At 33.2% G+C, this 18909-nt stretch overlaps 1 protein-coding gene across 4 annotated transcripts; it reads right to left on the bottom strand.

Moving 5' to 3' along the window:
• Nucleotides 1–1379: 1379 nt before the first annotated feature.
• LOC111987262 (CSC1-like protein HYP1) lies at nt 1380–16232 on the bottom strand. 4 transcript variants are annotated; one of them, XM_024018958.2, is made up of 12 exons: nt 16001–16221; nt 15354–15479; nt 14638–15017; nt 12788–12940; nt 11557–11620; nt 11235–11444; nt 9204–9392; nt 7188–7486; nt 6769–7045; nt 5545–5820; nt 4045–4278; nt 1380–1926 (listed from the first exon to the last, which is right to left on the bottom strand). In XM_024018958.2, exons 3-12 carry the CDS (start codon nt 14916–14918, stop codon nt 1774–1776), a joined length of 2136 nt encoding a protein of 711 aa, XP_023874726.1. In that variant the 5' UTR covers nt 14919–15017; nt 15354–15479; nt 16001–16221; the 3' UTR covers nt 1380–1773. The 4 variants fall into 4 exon arrangements, with proteins under 4 accessions (XP_023874726.1, XP_023874727.1, XP_023874728.1 ...); XM_024018959.2 differs by having other exon boundaries at nt 15354–15474; XM_024018960.2 differs by lacking the exon at nt 15354–15479 and having other exon boundaries at nt 16127–16232.
• Between the last annotated feature and the right edge of the window lie 2677 nt (nt 16233–18909).

The following is an 18909-nucleotide window of genomic DNA, read 5'->3' as shown; positions in this document are numbered from 1 at the left end:
AAAAAAAAAAAAAAAAAAAAAAAAAAAAAAAAACTTAATAGCATTTATGGGTCAGTAAGAGCACTCGCACTTGGCATTGTAAATGCCATATGTAAAGTGTATTTAGCATTTTTTCCTCAAAATCCTCCCACATCCGGAATGCTATATACCAAGTATTGCAAAAAAATTAGCAATACTGCTATAGTGCAATTCTAAAGGTAGAATTGCACTGTAGCAGTATTGTAAAAAAAAAAAAAAAAATTCTACTTTTCCCTCAAAATTTCTCTCTCCTCTCTTTCATTATTTCTGTTCTGTTCTCTCTCTCTCTCTCTCTCTCTCTCTCTCTCTCTCTCTCTCTCTCTTTTTTTTTTGTTTTTTTGTTTTTTTTTTGGTGATCAGTGCTTAAAGGAAGGCGTGGGCATGGGAGGAAGGCGTGACCGGTGCCCAAAAACTATTTTCTTCAACCCAAAATTCCGTCTGGTGGTGGTAGCAGCGGAGGTAGTGAGGCCTGACACTTACCCCCCACACCCCACAAGCATTTATACTTATGAAGTGACCACAGTATCAAGGGTGCGCAGTGGTAAATGCTATTAATTCTTAACGTAGTGCAAATTTACTCATATTGGAACATAGGGAAATTAGAGATTAAGGGAGGGAGGGAGGACTTGAACTTGAGTTCTACCCATTTAGGAGAACAGACAATGTTAGCAAGCCACATTGCTCTCAACATAATTTGAATTTACTCATTTGGAATATAGAGAAATCAACGATTGGAGGAGAGAGAAGATAGGAGAGGAACCCAATCGAAACAGTGCCAAAGTCCTTTCTTTACATATAACACAATAAGAAGTTTCAATCACCAGTAATTTTTTCATTGAAAACATATATTTTTGTCCCTAAAATTCAGTTTAAGTTGGATTATCATCTTTCAAATCATCTAAAAATTTCAAAACTATCTTTCATACTTCAGTCTATATACCATTAAGAAATCACAAACAGAATAAAAGGCTGAGATATTAGATAAGTTTAATTGTAAATGGACTAAAGAACAAAATTAATATATATATATATATATTTTTTTTTTTTAAATCTTTACATTAGTACTTTTTGGCCCTAAGATGAGGGTGAAGGAAGGTTTGAATTACTGAACTTCGCAAAATGAAATGTGATCCCCATCCAATTGTGTTATCTCTTAGGAGATGAAGAGTCTGTTTGAGATCTCCTTATTTTGCTAAAATTAAAAACTTTTTGCTAAAAATATTGTAAATAAAAGTAAAAATTAGCTGAAATAATACAGTAAAATTCATGAATAGTATCAAAAAATACAGTGAGGCCCATGAATAATTACAAAAATAAGTCAAATAGTAAAATAAGCTAACTTTTTAATTTAGAGCTAAACGCACACGAAAATGGAACTTATATTAGACTACATTTCAAAGACAAAATATATACTTTATCCTAATCTTTTTATTCACATCCTTGGTCCCCTATGGTATTTCCCAAAAGAAAAGAAATTAGGTACATATTCTTCCAATGAAAAAAAAAAAAAAAACCATATACAGACCTTATCCAAAAAAAACAAAAACAAAAACAAACAAACAACCAAACATATACAGACATGATTGAAAGATCTGGAATTTTTTTTTTTTAACAAAGTCATGGTACTGAGAACGGACCAAAACAATGGTCTCCTCAGAACCAATGTAATGCAGAAGATGGTGGCAAATACAACACGATCAAACAATATTTTGATGCATGAGCTTGATGCCAGAAGACAATCTGTCTACTTCAGACTTAAGCAGTGTGAAGAAGTGGAGTGTTGCGCCCATCAGTGCTTACGGGATACTGCATTGACAGGACAGGATCTCTATATGCAGTGACTAAGTTCTCATAAAATTCAGTTATGGTAGGATCATTCAGGTCCTCTTTATCTTTCTTTACCAAACACTGCACAAGACAACAATTCAGGTTAGTGCCGGTGGGTATGGAAAGAATGAACAACAAAAATTTTGTACAAGAAAACAACAAAATGTTAAAGAAATAGTGAAACTTAGGAATTGTACCTAAATTTTATCCTTAAAAAAAGTTGAGAATAAGAAGGATGAATGATGCTATATAGCAACATTGACTTGATAATATACTAGCGTACAAATGCTCCTGTTTTAACTTTTTATCAAGAAAATTTCATCATTCTACAAAATGTGAAGGTTATAAGGTCAATCCCAAGCTCCAGTTCTGCCTGCTTTACTAACCATATTTTAAGCCATAACTATTTCTGTGAAGGCGACTGCTTTGAAACTAGAATCCAAAACAATAATGTACAAGAGAGGGATGCCAGTGTCAGAAACAGCCAAAAAGGATAATTAAAAGGTAGCCTCTTGTTATATGTTCTATATGATATTGAGCCTGCTGAAGTGCTCGAGATTTTAACAGGGGTGATGATTAATAAATAGGAGGCAATTTCACCAGCATTAAAGAACTCAGAACCCTGTAAAAGTGAAGATCTGGGGATGTACAGAAAAAAATAAACATTCAAGATGGTGGTCAAGGCTAACAAGAGGGAGCATGTCCAGATGACAGTAATGTAAATGGACCATATATAACAACTGAAAAGTATTATACATAATTTATAATAAAAACATGATAAACACCAAAAGAGCCTTACAAATCCCTACCAATCAGCTGGTTCACAGAGGCTGTCTATACATGTGCCACAAATTATCAGACTGAACCCATTTTCCATTAATCAGATCCTCAGATATCAAGTGTTATTTACACTAGACAAATCTATTAAAGTTGGGAAAGAGATCAATTTCTGGATATTGGGTAAAGTCATGATTGACACCACAATATGGCTTACATTTTGTTGGATCATGGGGATTGATATAAAAAAACTCCAAGGTAATTTCTGTCGATCATTGGTCACTAAAACCTGAAACCTTTAGTAATCCTTTCCAGCAATCATTGATAGTGCCAGAAAGAAAATTTTAGTATCTCTCCATTGTCAGCACTCTGGTTATGATACCTAATCAATTTGGTCATTTTCTAATTCATAAATTCCCAAGTTTCATGAGATCTCTCCATTGCATTGAAAAATTCATAGAGTATACATGCTTCCTCTGTTTTGTATTTCTTGATGATGTTGAAAAACTATATGTGAGATTTGTTACTTCATTTGGATCTTTATTAAACTCCCCCTATGAAATCTATTTGCAGAACATTGACATTCCATCCTAGGATCATAATAGAATGCCTAACCCTCATAGATTGTATTAAATTACTAAGTGTTAATCCCATACCATGCAAATGGATCAGTATGTACACCCCCCACCCCCTAAAAAAACTACTATCCAATACTATAAAATTACTGTTGCACAATAAAATGTAATTAAAACATTTCCAGCCCAAGTTTAGCAAATAGCAATTATGCATTATTAGACCAAATACATTGAACTTCAGACCTAGTCAAGCTCCCAAGTGAGTCTCATAGTATTTTCAAGACTCTTGAAGCTGATTCTCATTTGCCATAAAGTTGCTGTAATTATGCATCATCCCATTGGAAAGATGAAAAGGGAAAACTGGAATTATGTAACATATGCTACTTGGATTAGTACATGTTTGATGTGTATTATTTCTCAGCTTGTCAATTAACTGTTGACTTTAGCTTGCACGCCAAAACTAAAGACAAAAAAATATTTGCCGAGTGAACTGTATAATTCTATTTTATTAAGTAAATGGGTGCCATTTTACATTGGACAAGGATGAATTGTAGGCTCAAGATATTTTTTGACATGACATCCTTAGTTGCTAAGAAAGACACAGGACACCATAAATAACAATAATAATTCCACCAAATCATAAAAAACATTAATGGACATAGAGGAATATAAGAATTTCCCAACCATCAGATGAGACATGCTATAAAGAGGTACTGATAACGGGGGGTATAAGAGAAAATAAAAATAAAATAAAATAAAATAAAGGAAGGATATAGAAATTGGAATATTGTGTAGAACAATAAAACGGAGGAATCAGGAAAATTAATATTATTGGCACACCAAGTACCTCATTAGGATAAGCTTGGAATATGGGTAGAAACCGTTTCTGGCAGTACTCATGGAAAAGAAGCGTGAGAATTGGAAGAGGAATAATTAAACTGGAAGCTAAGGGAAGCTTCTTAAGCCCAAATATTCCAATGGCAATAATATGCATCAGCACCAGAGAAAATATTGTTGAATCGTGGACTATAGGCCAAAACCTTCCACCAGCTTCATACTTGGGTGCATATACATTCAATAGCTGTGCAAAAATGTCATTATAAACAGTTAAAAGTAGGTACCAAACTTTGGAAAATAATAATATTTCTCCCTGAACCAAATTTAAAATTTTAATTGATATAACTAGTAGCCCAAACAGTGGTTTGAAGTTTCAAACACTATCAAAGAGTCCTGCTTTGATAATAAAGTTTTGTACGGATGATTACAGTCCCATATGGGTCCCATACAAATCTCAATAGCTAATTCCAATAGTTCTTGTCCCCATAGCTAAGAAAAATCCAACAAAGGCCACCAACCATCAAAGTCACAGTATTTTTGGCTCATGTACTAGCTAAAAATATATGTGAATTGAGGAAAAAACCATATACAAGACTAAGAATTGTTTTCTGAACCCAAAAAGTGATTAACCCTTTCCTACAGTTTATAATAAGGATTTTTTTTCTCTGACACAATTCTTTTCGTATTTTCCAGACAGACCAAAATATGTTTCATGGAATAACTTTTTGAAACCGATATTGATTTTACTTCTCACTGAGTACACCCCGGTGTACTTGGTTTTTTTTTCTTGTTAATAAATTTGTTGTTACTTACCAAAAAAAAAAACTTCGAAACCAATATTATTTTGAGTCCTTTGTTCAACTTCTTTCCAATATCAGCTTTTCTCTTGAATATGAACATTATTTATTTTTAAATAAGAAAGTATCCATTTATTTTGTTAATGAAGAAACATCATATGACAAACCAAAGGACATGCACAATCCAAAATGAAAGATCAAGACACCTCAAGTTACATATGCTCATAGTCTCATCATTTGCTTTCAAGTTTTACAATAGACTTAGCTAAAATTTATTAGTTCTAGATATTTAAAGTCAAACAACTCAATTAAAATTAAAGATTAATATAATCAAGTTCACATTTCATCCAATATACTGAAAAAAGAGAATCCAAGTGCTTTTAGCTTGTACATTTGGTTAGACCATACATCCACAGTTGATTTGTGACTTGAATAACGTGATTACAATCTTATATTTGTTTACACCTTTAAGAGCATTGATAAACCAAGTGGGTTAGTGTCATGAGAGGTACATCTAAAATTTTCTTTTTCTGTTTCTTTGCATATATATATATATATATATATTTTTTTTTTTTTTTTTTGAGAAATTGAGCCTTGTTTGTCACACAGTTTTTTGTTTTTTTGGTTTAGTAACTAGGAGAAAGAGATGAGTGAATGATGCTCATAAGTAGAAAAATGAGTTGCAGAAATACAAAGGAAGGCATTCCACTAACCTGGTTGCGGTAGATTATGTATCCCATACAATAGTAAACCAAGAGAAATGGCAGAATCAGTGGAGAGAGGAAGAAGTATGTTATGCCAAGAAGTCCAAAGAAAATAATCTTGGGAATTTGACTGTGGTAAGGAATTGATGGAACCTCAAATTCATCATCATTTTTTCCTGAAAATACTCTTTTGAAAAAATTGCACAGAAGGGGAATTGATCGAAAGAGTTCTGAGGACAGACTTGTCCATCCAGATGTCACAACATATGCAATGAAGAATGATGCCTACATCCAAAGAAAAGAACCCATATCATATTGTCAATCATAGTATTAAGAAATAGTTTCAATAGTTTACGCCAACATTTAAAGCCACAAAACCTAGTTTCCTACAAAATAATACAAATATTCTTAAGTGCTAACTAATGATAGATTATTTTGATGTTCATCATTTTTCACTTGGAAAATAATAATGAAAGAGCCATTTGTCACCAAAAAATAAAAAAGAAGAAAGATAAATCAATTGCATTCAGCATCTTGATAGTATAATCATGAGAGTAAAGCTAATCCAAAATCTGTACACGCAGACTAACATTTGATTCACAGAAAACCCCACATTTGTGTATTCTAGAAATTAATAAGAATCAACAACCTTGATTACACAATCATGCAAAAAGACATCTAAACTCTGCACAGCAAAATTTTACCCAAAGAATTCAGGATTTTCTAGTATCATGGATGTAATATAATGAGTTAGGTCTTGCGAATCTCTTAAATACAAGCATTACTAAACTTGGCCCAATGCAAATTCCTACGTAGGCATCATGTTCCCTTCCAATCCTAAGTACCATTTTCATTACTATTAAGGATGAGTTACACATTTGGAAAAGGCCCAACCATTGTCCTATGCTGGACCTGCCAGGTGAGAAGGGGTCAGCAAGTTACAGTCCTAACCCTTTTGGCACAAAGTGACAGCTCTTACCACTCAAACCTGAATATGTGCGCTTGAAATTCTTAAAGATACTGCCTTTGCACCAGACAATAATCCCTTATTATTGCATAATTAGGCATTTATGACACAACTTTGAGCAGTTAACACCATTAATAATGATACTGCAACGCAGAGGTCACCTTTATATACGGAGTTTAGCCTTTTATTTATTGACAGAAAAGTTTATATATCTTCATAAAAATATTCCAAAGAATTCCAAACTGTTGATGGAAATATCTACTCACCTGTGCTGGAACAGCTTCAGCTAGTACACTGGGAATCTTTTGGGGCTCAAGGAAGACACTGACTTGGTAGAGAACTGTTCCTGATAGTACATTTGCAAAGAAAATATTCCATATAGTAAACCACAATACCTTGATACATGCACTTTTTTCTATCCGACTGTGAGAGATATATCCTTGCATAGAGGAAAAAATTATCATGATAGGTGGCACAAATGATAGGAACGTTGAAAGAATGAGACTGGGAAGATATCCTGTTATCACTTGACTGACAACGGTTCTGCAAACCAACATATTGCACATTCCTGTGTCATTAATATTAACAAAATGCATAATTTTGTGAAGAAAAAAAAAATCTATGGCATGCTTTAACTTTGGGAAGAATGAGATTCAATAAATTATGAAGTAAGATTTCCACATACAAACTTAGTATGCCTTCTAGGAAAGGGAACCAGGTCTCCAACTGATCAAGATTTGTAAGACTTTGCACGATTACGACTGGAATAAGAAATAAAATTGTAAGAGCAGCACATGCAGCAAACACCATGAGAGTGCATATCCATCTTTTTAGGTAAGAAGAAGAGAAGAAAGGCCAGTGAACATCATGAGGTTCAGGAGCTCGTTCAGTGATCCACTCTGTGGGATTTATGCCTTGTTGGATGTGCAAGGCCACGGCAGCACCAAGCCGTGACTTGAATGACACAAAGGCAGCAGAGACTTCCTATTACAGTTGAAAAGCATGATGGAAAAATTAACTGTATCAGATATCATCTTCATATTAATGTTTAAAACCAATTAATATAGAATTTATCTTTTAAAGGATAGAATGTATGCATGTCAATGCACAAATTCCCAATGTTAACATGTAGTGAACAGTGGTAACAACATATATGAGAGCTTGTATATGTTCTAATATATTATTCTATCCACTGCATTGATGCTATATTGATAAATATGTTCACAATCACATGCCTATTATATAAAAAATGGAATTCATTCACACATTGAGGGCTACTAATATTATATACTTTTCCATTTCAAAAATTGTTGGTCATTTTACGAGAATTCCAGCTTTTTTTAGAATCATCATGATTACTCTCTAGAACTTCAATTTTTCTGAATTCATCATTATATTTCCTTTTGATACTCTTTAACATCTGGAAGGGCTATTTAGTAAATTTATCAACCTTTTTGATATCAAGTATCCAAAATGGGCATCTATAATGTGACATCCAAAAAAAGGAAAAGATGATCAGCAAAATGCAACAGGGGCAGTAATCTTTTCTTTTCAACCCAATGGAAAGGCCACTTGGACCCATGTCCAGGTCCTTCTTCCTCAAAATCCCTGATGAAGGCAAAATCCTAGGTCCTCAGTACAACAACCGAAAAACTTTTCAGCTAAGCTTGCTTTCACCTAATTCTATGCCATAGAACCTCACAGAAAATCAAGAGACTAAGAGTTATATATGATTGCATGCACTTTCATCACCATCTATTTAAAAAGAAATCTTTAAGTCAGTTTCTAAGTGTGTGTGCATGTTGATAATTTATGACACCCCTATATTACCCTTTCCTGCAATTGGAGGTTTCTCTTTATCCACAACAGACACTGGCATATGTATAATGTATAGTCCATCCACTTGCACATTGTCCTGTCAAAGTTTGACGCCAGTACCAATATCTGTGTTCTCATTACATTGCTTAGCTTATGCAATTATGCTTGTCACAAGCAAGCACATCATGCAATGTTTGCCACCAACACACCCACCCACCCACCGACCAACATAAAACTCTTTGGATTATATCATTTATGATATCGTTGCTTTTGGAAGAAGAGAAAATATAAACTGGGTGCATATATGTGGTTCATATTATAAGCCAACAAAAATAAATCAAATCAAATTAAATCTTCCAAGAATCAAAAACACAACTTTGGATACTTTGGTGCTAATTATTTTGGAGGCTCTATACATGCTACCATATCCACAATAATATTTTAAGCATATAAACTTGGATAAATTGCTATGAATAGGGTCAAACTGGTTGTCAGTGTTCGGGACAGTCAGGTGGGCGAAATCACTTGAAAAATAGTCCAAAGATTTGCAACCATTTTAAACAACTACATTGCTGGCAACTAGAAAGGATACTGGCCAATTACCCAAAACGGAAATATTATAAATAAATAAAATAAAGTAAAACAAAACAAAACAGGACTTTACAGGGTAGGTGCTGTTTGGTATTGTGAGTTCCTAGTTTTGTAATTCTTAAGTTTAATCTTACTTATATTTCGGTGCCTACAATTAGATAATGGCCAAAAAGAACCCTTAAGTAGCTTCCATACGGAAAACACTGTTCATGACATTATGTTTTTCATTATCAAATCGTCTACTTGGATTATGTATACACACGCGCGCGCGCGCAAAAGATGAATAGCATACCTTTCCAGCCAATGAAGATTGTTCCAATCTCACGTTATGTTCTACATCTTCCAATTTCTTTTCATAATGATCTAAAAGATCAACTTTGCGTCCAAATATTCCCAAAAACCCATCACGCCCAAACCTCTGTGAAGTATGATTTTTCAGTTTCAATTGGGCAAGCCTTCTGTACAACTTCTCTGCATCACTCTGCAAAAAATAAATGTACGGCTGTTAGAAACCAGAAACTTTTTTTTATATTAAAAAGAAAAAGAAGATTAAACAAGAATGGTAAACCCCCCACAGCTGAAAAATCTGTTTTAACCCCTATGTCTTTTGAACGCTCAAATACCAATTGAAAAAACCTAGTTTAGGCCCCTCATTAACTAAGCAGCAGAATTGTTGATTGAATACACAAGTTGATTATGGATTCTAGCACAAGAAAATATATTAACCACACATACCAAAAACCAAATCTAAAGAAATAAATATATTTAAAAATAAAATAAAAGAGCACACAAAAATTTAGTAACAAAGTGGAAAACCAATGATGAACTTCTTCAATGGAAAAACCACTTCGGGAATCTAATCCCACAGAAAATCCACTATAAAGGAACAGTTACAATAGTCTACACTCACAAAACCTTTGCAGTCCTAGACTCAATGTAACCTCAACAAATGCCCCACCTACCTTCCTGTTGTAGTAATCCCAGAATCTCTAGAGTCCTTCTATGGTGATCATCTCCATGAACAAACCCTGTCCACATGAACCATAACCTTTGGCATTCCAAGGAACACCTCAAAGATTTGCTACAGTTAACTGACTGGAAAGAATCTGTGTGGTTTCAAAGAAAGGTTTAAGGCACAAGGTATTATCAAGAACACACACTTTGATATTGCTCTAAGCACAAGGAGTATTTTTCTCAATTTAGACTTAGGAAGAAGGTTTCAAGATCTGAAGGTTTTAGCTTTGGTATAGTAGTCTTTCTTTGATTAAAAACTTATGCAACAAGTGGCTTATATGGTTCACAAAATAGAGTAAAAGTTGAGCAGGAATCCATTTTCTAGCAAAAATCAGAATTGCAGACCTTAAGATTTCACTCGAGCGAACATCAAGTGAAATACTGGAAAATTTTGTCTTTAATGTTTTGCTCAAGAAATTTTGGTTTTGCTTGAGCGAGACGTGTTTCGCTCGTGCAAAATTTCCAGAGCTTGAATTTCTTCTTCAATCAGCATCACAAAATATTCTATGCTAACCCAAACTCAAATACATTGACATACATATATGCCTAAATTTTGTCGTACATCTAAACCCAAACAAAAAAGAATAATAGTTTAATTATCACCTATCAACTGTAATAATTGATAAAGAGAACAGTCTTTCTATACTATCTTTATATTTGTACACACACACACGTCTAATATATATTTATATACCTCAGAATTTACAAAAAGAAAAGAGATATAGAGATCATAAATCTTACATTATTTACAAAATTTATTAGAGCACTCCTCCTGCATATCAATACTAAGCCAGAAAATCATCGAGTGTCATTGGAGAAGGCAAGAATTGAAGAATTTAAATATCTTCATAGGATGACACTATCACACCTATTACTAAAATTAAATTCAACTTCTTGACATGCCATGCCTTGTCTCACCTCATCAATCACCTTAGAGCTAATCATCATTAATAACCCAAAACTATACTTCTTAACATTACCTTTTTTCACCTCTAATAAAGCAAGTACTAATGCAGGTTGATCTTGAAATGACTTCATTCTGAAGAGCTAACAAATCAAAATACAACAAAATTGCACCGATAGAAGATAACCATTCAACACATTACGAATGGAAACTTGTTTAGGCATTGCTATAGAGGGGGGAGCAGATGTCATTCAAACATAGACATGTCAAAAGATTAACCTATAAATAGTAAGTAAGAAATAAATACCATCGTACAAGATATACTCAGAAAAGTTTCCCTAATAAATTTGAACCATTGTAAAGGCAAACAAAGAAAGTCAATCAGAACTTCACGTGAATGCTTACAATAAGACCTTGAAGTTTACTGGTTCGCCGAACCACAGAATGCGAAAGATAAGTAGAAGGGTGATTCTCTTTAAAGAAGCTCTCAACAGTTTCACTGCAGGTACTCCCAGATGGGATAGGAATAGCACGTACTAATATTGTAAACTGATGTGGCTGAGGTCTGGATGAGTAAAAGCAAGCGATTCTTTTTGATGAAATATAATTGTACTCCTGCAGATCATAAAGTCATCAAGTTGAGATTTCTCGATTCTTTTTTTAATTTTTAAATGACCCAGGAAATATAATGGCATAGCCAAGCAAATTCAAATTAAATATCACTTACATAATAAAGAAGATAGCAGACAACTCCAGTGAAAACATATGCAGCACAAAAGTGAATCCATAACCTAGAGAAAGGCCAAAACTAGCAATCAGGATTTCCTCACCATAGTTTTGCTAAATGTTTACTTAAAAATATAATAAATTCACATAAACTTGGAAGCAATTACTTCCAATACAAACTCTATGACTAGACATTTCTACAAACGATTACAAAACCGAAATAGGAAAGTACCAAATGGAAAGTTAATAAAGAAGAGAAGCCAGTGAAGAAACTAAGAGTATTCGACACTAAGAATACAAGACATATAGTCAATTAATTAATAGTCACCAACAAAAGAAATGTGGACCTCCAACAAAGTTCAAACCATACAACTACTACTACAACAACAACAACAACAACAAAGTTCAAACCATATGACTGAAAATTCTATCAGCAGTACCACTATATTCAAGCTGGATCCAGTATTAGGAAGTACATCTTTAACAGACTAGCAGGGTTCCAACCCAAACAAATTAACCCATTTTCATGCTTGCATAGTTTATTTATTTATTATGATAGGTAATGCTTACTTGCATAGTTTATCTAGGTTAGAAATATTTTCCTAGTGATATTGTTTTCTACTCAGAATCAAGGAACAGGAATGAACTTAAGTGACTAGTGAATTACCTTCGTAGTGTGCAAATTACTCACAAAATCAGTTATACACATTCACAATGATACAAAGACACTCAATTTACTATACTTGAGGCATAAACTTTTTCTCTCTCACAAGCACAGTTTAGATTGAATTCTCAGGAAAGGGAGATATAATATATTTCCCAGCTGTTCACTTTTATCCTAGCTTAAACACCACCTCCTTGACTATAAGTAAGCACAAACAGAGGGAGAAAACCATCAACTCTATTGTTGTTATGAATGGTAAAAATAAAAAATAAAAAGATATCTGGAGCACTCTTATCTCTACATTCTTGACTTTTACATATCTACACTGGTGTAAAAATTCTGGAGCAGATAGAATTGAAAGCATCTAAATAGGAAAACAGCACATCCAGAATAATATTGAGAAATATGACGCAGTGATATACATGACATCATTAGAAACAGGAAAAATAAGTAACAACCAGACAATATATTCTTTCACCAGCTCATGTCATATTTCTCCTTAGTTACCACAATCTTTATCTTCACTATCAAGAACTACACTATTTTCATCAGGCCAGCTGATAGTCACCTGTTTGAGCCATCATTGACATTTGAAATACTGAAAGAGTCCAAAGACTTGTTTGGCAAATCAGAAGAATCTTCATTTAGCTGAGTTCCGACAAAATTAATTGGAAGAAGAATGAAGACCCCAAGAACTCCGGCAACAGAAAAAACTTTCAAACTACATGAAACAAAAAGATATTGATCAGTTGAAGATAATCTAGATGAAGATCTGTAATAACAAGTCACATGGCTAACCACTGTGCTGGTAAAAATAATTGAATGGGATGCATGTAATAGGGGAGCAAATGACTGCATTAGAACCAAGGTGCTGACACAACAAAATTAAAATTAACATAGTATCGTGTTATCAAAAAATGGAAGAAAAGAAGGATGGTAGAAAAATCCACCCCTAAGCAAGATGAATAGAGTACAATACTTGTTACGAAGAAGCTAATAGTTCATCAACATCAGAAGAGAAACCCAATAACTAAGACCTAAATTGGATGTTGAAACGAGAGTACAATAGTATAATGAATAATTCCTTTTTTGTGATTTGTAATAGGTTTTTTTTTTTTCCCCTTTTAAGTCAATATTAGGAAACACAATTAAGGATTTCTCTTTCCCTTCCAAACTTAGCCCCAAGGCATTCAAGTCCTATCATCAAAAAGATACTAGTAAGGTCACCATTGAGTAATGCACTAGGTGTATCTCTAGCCAGGTGAAGCCAATGAGTTCCTTGACTATGCAATTTAGGACAACCACAGGTCTATGACTAAGTTGTAGAATTTCCACACTCATATATTGGCAGGACAAGCAACAACTTACTCAACCTTTCCAATCAAGTCACCTGACAGGGATTCAAACAGACAATGTAAAATCTAATAGCAGAGAACTGGCCCTAATAATATTTGCCCATTATCCTATTATCAATTTCATTAAAATTTTGCTATAAAATTTTGCAAAAGATGAGAGAGAAAGTAAACAAGGGCTTGCCTTAGGCCTGCAGGTGCTGCAATCGTGTCATAATCAACCACAGCCATATATGTCTCATAGTGAGGGTCACAGCTGACTATCATTGTGATAATATTTTCCATCTTATCTTAATAAGTGCATGTTAAGATGTTCACACTTCTATTCTTCTTAGCACTTTAATAAGTACACTTTAAAATGAGGAATTGGCACAAGAATCAGCCATAATCTATCACACCTAATAAACTATCACTTATCCCAAAAGCTTAAACTAATAGTCATCATTCTAACACATACCCTCACATGTGGACCTAAATTTCCCCAATAAGTGGGGCCCAAAATGTGGAATATTTAAATTTTAAATGGGAGGTAGAGTGTAGATAGTGTTTGAACCTACTCTGATACCATGACGGCCTACCTCTATTCCCAAAATTCCAAACTGATAGGAAATAGTGAATTTAATCATTTAACCATTATTCTACCAACACCAAAGGGAATTGGGATGGAGAATGGAAATATGAACATAACAAGGCTGCAGTCATTAAGTTTGTGTTGGCAACATTGGTGGTGTTAGGAGCAAAGGCAGCATGGTGGAGGTCAAGGTGGAAATGGTTTGGTACCAATTGAGAGGGTAAAAATGTCAGAGTCAACAAAAACGGAAATCCTAATTAACACCATCTAAGATCTATGAGTCCAGCTAAATCTAAATGACAAGACTAGTAATTTTTCTGCTCCAAGGCTTTTAATGTCTCTAGGAATTTAATAACATTGTGCGAATATGCATGCATGCATTGACAAAACCGCCCAATCTCATCTAAGAGACTTCAATACCTTTTAAATGCCAACCCCTAGTATGTAATAAAATGGCATCTTTCAAGTTGGTAGCATAAAAAATATCTCAGTTACCTGAAGGTCAAAATGCGCATAAACACCACAGCATCAAAGCCCACTATTGACAAGAGTTCATCTTCAGAGGGCTGCCACGCCTTTTTGACCCAACTAGCAGTCGGTAACAGACTTTCCAAGTTGAAACGACCTCTTTGTTGTGCTTTTCCTTCGGCAACCAAGCGGGGTGCATAGACATTGATGTTACCCGGTTGCTTCCTCAATATAGAGTACAGAGTGAAAAACAAAAAACAAAGGGCAAGATTGATTCCAACAGAAGTTAAAAGAGCTGAAAGAATCATTCTTCCAAAAGGACCCTGAAATTTCTATATCAACTCCTTAAACCCAGTTGTTAAAACAGCATGCAAGGGCACCCAATTAGAATCCCCTAAGACCAAAAACTGCAAAAGATTAAGCAGATTGCATTAGAACATTATAAAGAGTGACAAGTATAGTTGCATATAAATTTTCTTGTTTGCTCTGGGCTTCAAGTGTTGTTTTGACTACCAAAAAAAAACCAAGCACTTGGACGGTACAATGAAATACAGCCTACAAATTAATTGAGAAGAAGAATAAATTCGAGGTTCACACTAGTGCTTAGTGCTTCAGAGCATTGGTAAAACATCAAGGGAAACAAGTTCCCAAATCTTTTTTGATATGTAAAATAAAATTAACAAGTAGCCAAATCTTTATCCAAAATCAATTAAAATAAATATATACTCCTTTAAATTGTTTACTTCATCAGTTTTGTCAGCTTTGTGTATCATCATTTACAGAATTCTGACCATTTGGAGTCATACAATTGTGGGTATGGATAACTTCACTTCAAACCCATTTTAATCAACAACCCGTAACAAGCTAAGCTTCACAGAAGAAAGCAAACAAAGTCAGCATATCATGGCACTGGAAATTTGTTTGCAAGCACTGACTTAAACCATCAACATAAATCAATCCAAGACTAAATTTGACCTCATTAATTTTCCATTACCCACAAGCAATAACAGCCATTCTACTTACAAAACTCCAATCTTTAAGTAAAACAGTGTACCAACTCAGCTTCCATAGGACAACCAGGTAACCCCAGATCATAAAAACAACAAACAATGTAATAAAAATTAGACCATCAACAAAAATTACTCCGAATACAAAGGAATTTTCAGCTTCCAAAACTTGACCTCATTAATTTCCATTCCCACAAGCAATAACAGCCATTTCCCCTTACAAAACTACAATCTTTGAGTAAAACACAGTGTACCAACTCAATATTCATGGACACCCCAGATAATAATAAAATAAAATAAATAAAAATAAAAATACAATGAAATAAAACACAAATATCAGACTTGCATACAATAATATATCACATCAAATACAAACGTTGTACCTGATCTAGCAAAGAACAAACAATATCAATGACGCTTTGTTTTCAACTGGGTATGGCATTAAAAAGAGTGAGACAGACATCAAAGCTGGCAAAAAGACTTATTAAACAGTGTGAAAGTGAACAAACCCAGGTGTAGAACAAGCAAAAAAAGGTAGTCAGATTGCCTTTAGTTTCAAACGAGGAAGAAAGGAACGTGATCCACAACGTAAAACGACTTGTATGGTTTGTTTGGTTTCAAATTAAAATTTTAGTTTATTTTAATTTTCAGCTTATTTTTACCACTATTTATAAATATTATTACATTTTTTAATATTATTTATAAATTTTAATATATTATTTCAGCTAGCTTTTAGCATCACTTATAATACTTTCAGCAAAAAAAATTTAATTCCAACCAAATAAGTGGATCTCAAACACATCCATAGTTGTATATGCCAAATTGCCGACACTGCCATCATGTCTCAGTCCTAAAATAGGCAATAATAGATATTAGATAGATACCACATATTTTACTTTATTTTTAATTTTTATTTAGGATATCCACGTAATTTTCTTTTAGCACATTATCAACAGTTAAAAACACTAGTGAGTTTTTTTTTTTGTTTTAAAGAAACGGTAATTCTTATTGAGATGGATTCAAGTTACACCTAGTGTAACTTTTTAAAATTACACTTTTTTTAAACCATTAGATTTAAGTAGATCTAACAGTCAAAAAAAATCTTCATTAATGCTAATATCTTAATTGATCTCATTTATTATCTCTTATTTAATACATTATATACTTATTTCTAACTCCAAAAAATTTATACGGTTGACTCTTTCTCTCTCCACTGCACGTCTCTCTCTCTCTCTTTGCACGTTTTTTTCTCTCTATCTCCTCCAATGCTCTTCTACCTCCACGGTCAGGTCCCCGGTAGCGATAAAAAAAAAAATCCAATGGTCTTCTACCCCCACGGTCAGGTCCCCGGTAGCAATTAAAAAAAAAAGCCACAGATGGTGCAGATTCAATCTATTGCTTGAATTTGCACAATCTATTGTAGACACAAAAATATTAAAAAAGAACAACTCTTGTTTAGTCATTTTTTAACATTAAAATAAAATATTAATTGAGAACTCTAACAACCATTGACCACTTAATTTTTCAAATTGTATAAGGATTTGAAAGTTTTCCAAACACAAATACAATACCACATGTGGTTTCCGTTTTACATGCTTTTGCTTTTTTCCTCTTTCATGGATTTGTCTGCCACTTTGATATGATAAATTAATCAAAAGAAAAGAAAGCAAGCAACATTATCAACTAGATCTGTTAACCACGTCAAAGTTCAAAACTCGTCCATTTGGCTTTTTAAGAACAAAAGCTATGGACAACACTACTAACAACACTGGCCTGCCATAGTACTCCTCGAAATGCCTCGATGATTCATAACCTTTTTGCACGTTAAGCCAACTATCAATGGATACATTGTTTGTTTATTTGAGTTGTCAATCATTCTACAATCTACTGCTTGTTTAATATTTTTATGTCTGCAATAGATTGTGCCTATTCAAGCAATAGATTGAATCTGCACCATATGTGGCTTTTTTTTTTGCCTACCGGGACCTGACTGTAGAGGTAGAAGAGCTGTGGAGGAGATAGAGAGAAAAAACGTGCAAAGAGAGAGAGAGAGAGACGTGCGGTGTAGAGAGAAAGAGTCAGCTGTATAAATTTGTTGGGCTTAGAAATAAGTATAGAATGTACTAAATAAGATATAATAAATGAGATCAATTAGGATCTTAGCATTAATGAAGATTTTTTTTTTTTTTTTATCGTTGGATCTACTTAAATTCAATGGTTTAAAAAATGTGTAATTCTAAAGAGTTACACCATGTGTAACTTGAACCCATTTCATACTTATTAGAACAAAACAACATTAATAAGTTTATTACTAAAAAGAAAAAAAAAATTAATGAGTTTTTTTTTTTTTTAGTATAAGCTGAATTTGAGCTAAAGTTTCTTATTTGAGAATTCGAAATTTTGCTAGTTAAGCTAATACAAGATTTCATATTTCAAGCTTATATATTTTCTCTCTCATAATATGTAGGTGTTCACATATTGAGAGGCAAAGATACATATACTTGAAGCACGAAAATATCTTTTCCAACTTGGTGGGTTATTTTATGCAAACTCAAGGAAATCCAATTACACTTTTTTTTTTTTTAAGACTTGTTAAAGTTATAAGCTATGAGTGGTGGAAATCTTTTTGACAACATGTTAAATTGTTAATTTAGTAAATTGTGATTACCATTGAGAAAAATATTTGTGACTAGTACATACCATTCTTACATGGGTCTATCTCAACATCAATTTTATTGTGCAACAATCATATCTCATCATCTTTGCATGATTAGAAAAATGAATTATATTAGATTTATTGGGATAATAAAAGTGGGAATATGACAATTTTAAATTTTGTTATAAAAACACTTGATAGTTAATATAATCAATGTCACATTGACATGAACTATATACTCAATTTTTGTTTTAAAAAAAAAAAATTATTTTGTGTTTAAAAATAGAGAAATGCTATATCCATAATATTTTCACAACATTTTCACAAAAAATTATAAATGGTAAGTTGTTATTAGCTGTTATAAGTGAATAAAAAAATAATTTAAATTATGAATTCAAATTAAAACCAATAATAAATTACCACTTATGATTTATTGCGAAAGTATTATAAAAATGTTGTGAACGTAACATTTATTTTAAAATATCGTATTAATATATCAATCAATTTGTAAAATGATAATTCATCATTCATAATTTATCCTTTCATCAAGTCTTGAAAACAAAAAAGATAAGGAAAGGTTTTGTGTGAATTTAGAAAATAAGGGCTTGGATCGGAGCCGACAATAATAGTAGATCA

This window comes from Quercus suber, unplaced genomic scaffold (assembly GCF_002906115.3).
Source record: "Quercus suber isolate HL8 unplaced genomic scaffold, Cork oak 2.0 scaffold_79, whole genome shotgun sequence".
Taxonomy (NCBI): Eukaryota; Viridiplantae; Streptophyta; class Magnoliopsida; order Fagales; family Fagaceae; genus Quercus; species Quercus suber.
The sequence above is the reverse complement of the archived record's forward strand: the minus strand, read 5'-3'. Positions and strand labels throughout refer to the sequence as shown.

What these genes read in the sequence shown, in the direction of transcription:
- LOC111987262 (XM_024018960.2), bottom strand. Translation starts at nt 14,918, where the DNA reads ATGATTCTTTCAGCTCTTTTAACTTCTGTTGGAATCAATCTTGCCCTT. An exon ending in TCTGCTATCTTCTTTATTAT is followed by an intron (nt 11,445 to 11,556) that starts GTAAGTGATATT and finishes TATGATCTGCAG; the next exon opens with GAGTACAATTATATTTCATC. An exon ending in TCCAAGCTTATCCTAATGAG is followed by an intron (nt 1,927 to 4,044) that starts GTACTTGGTGTG and finishes TGTCTTGTGCAG; the next exon opens with TGTTTGGTAAAGAAAGATAA.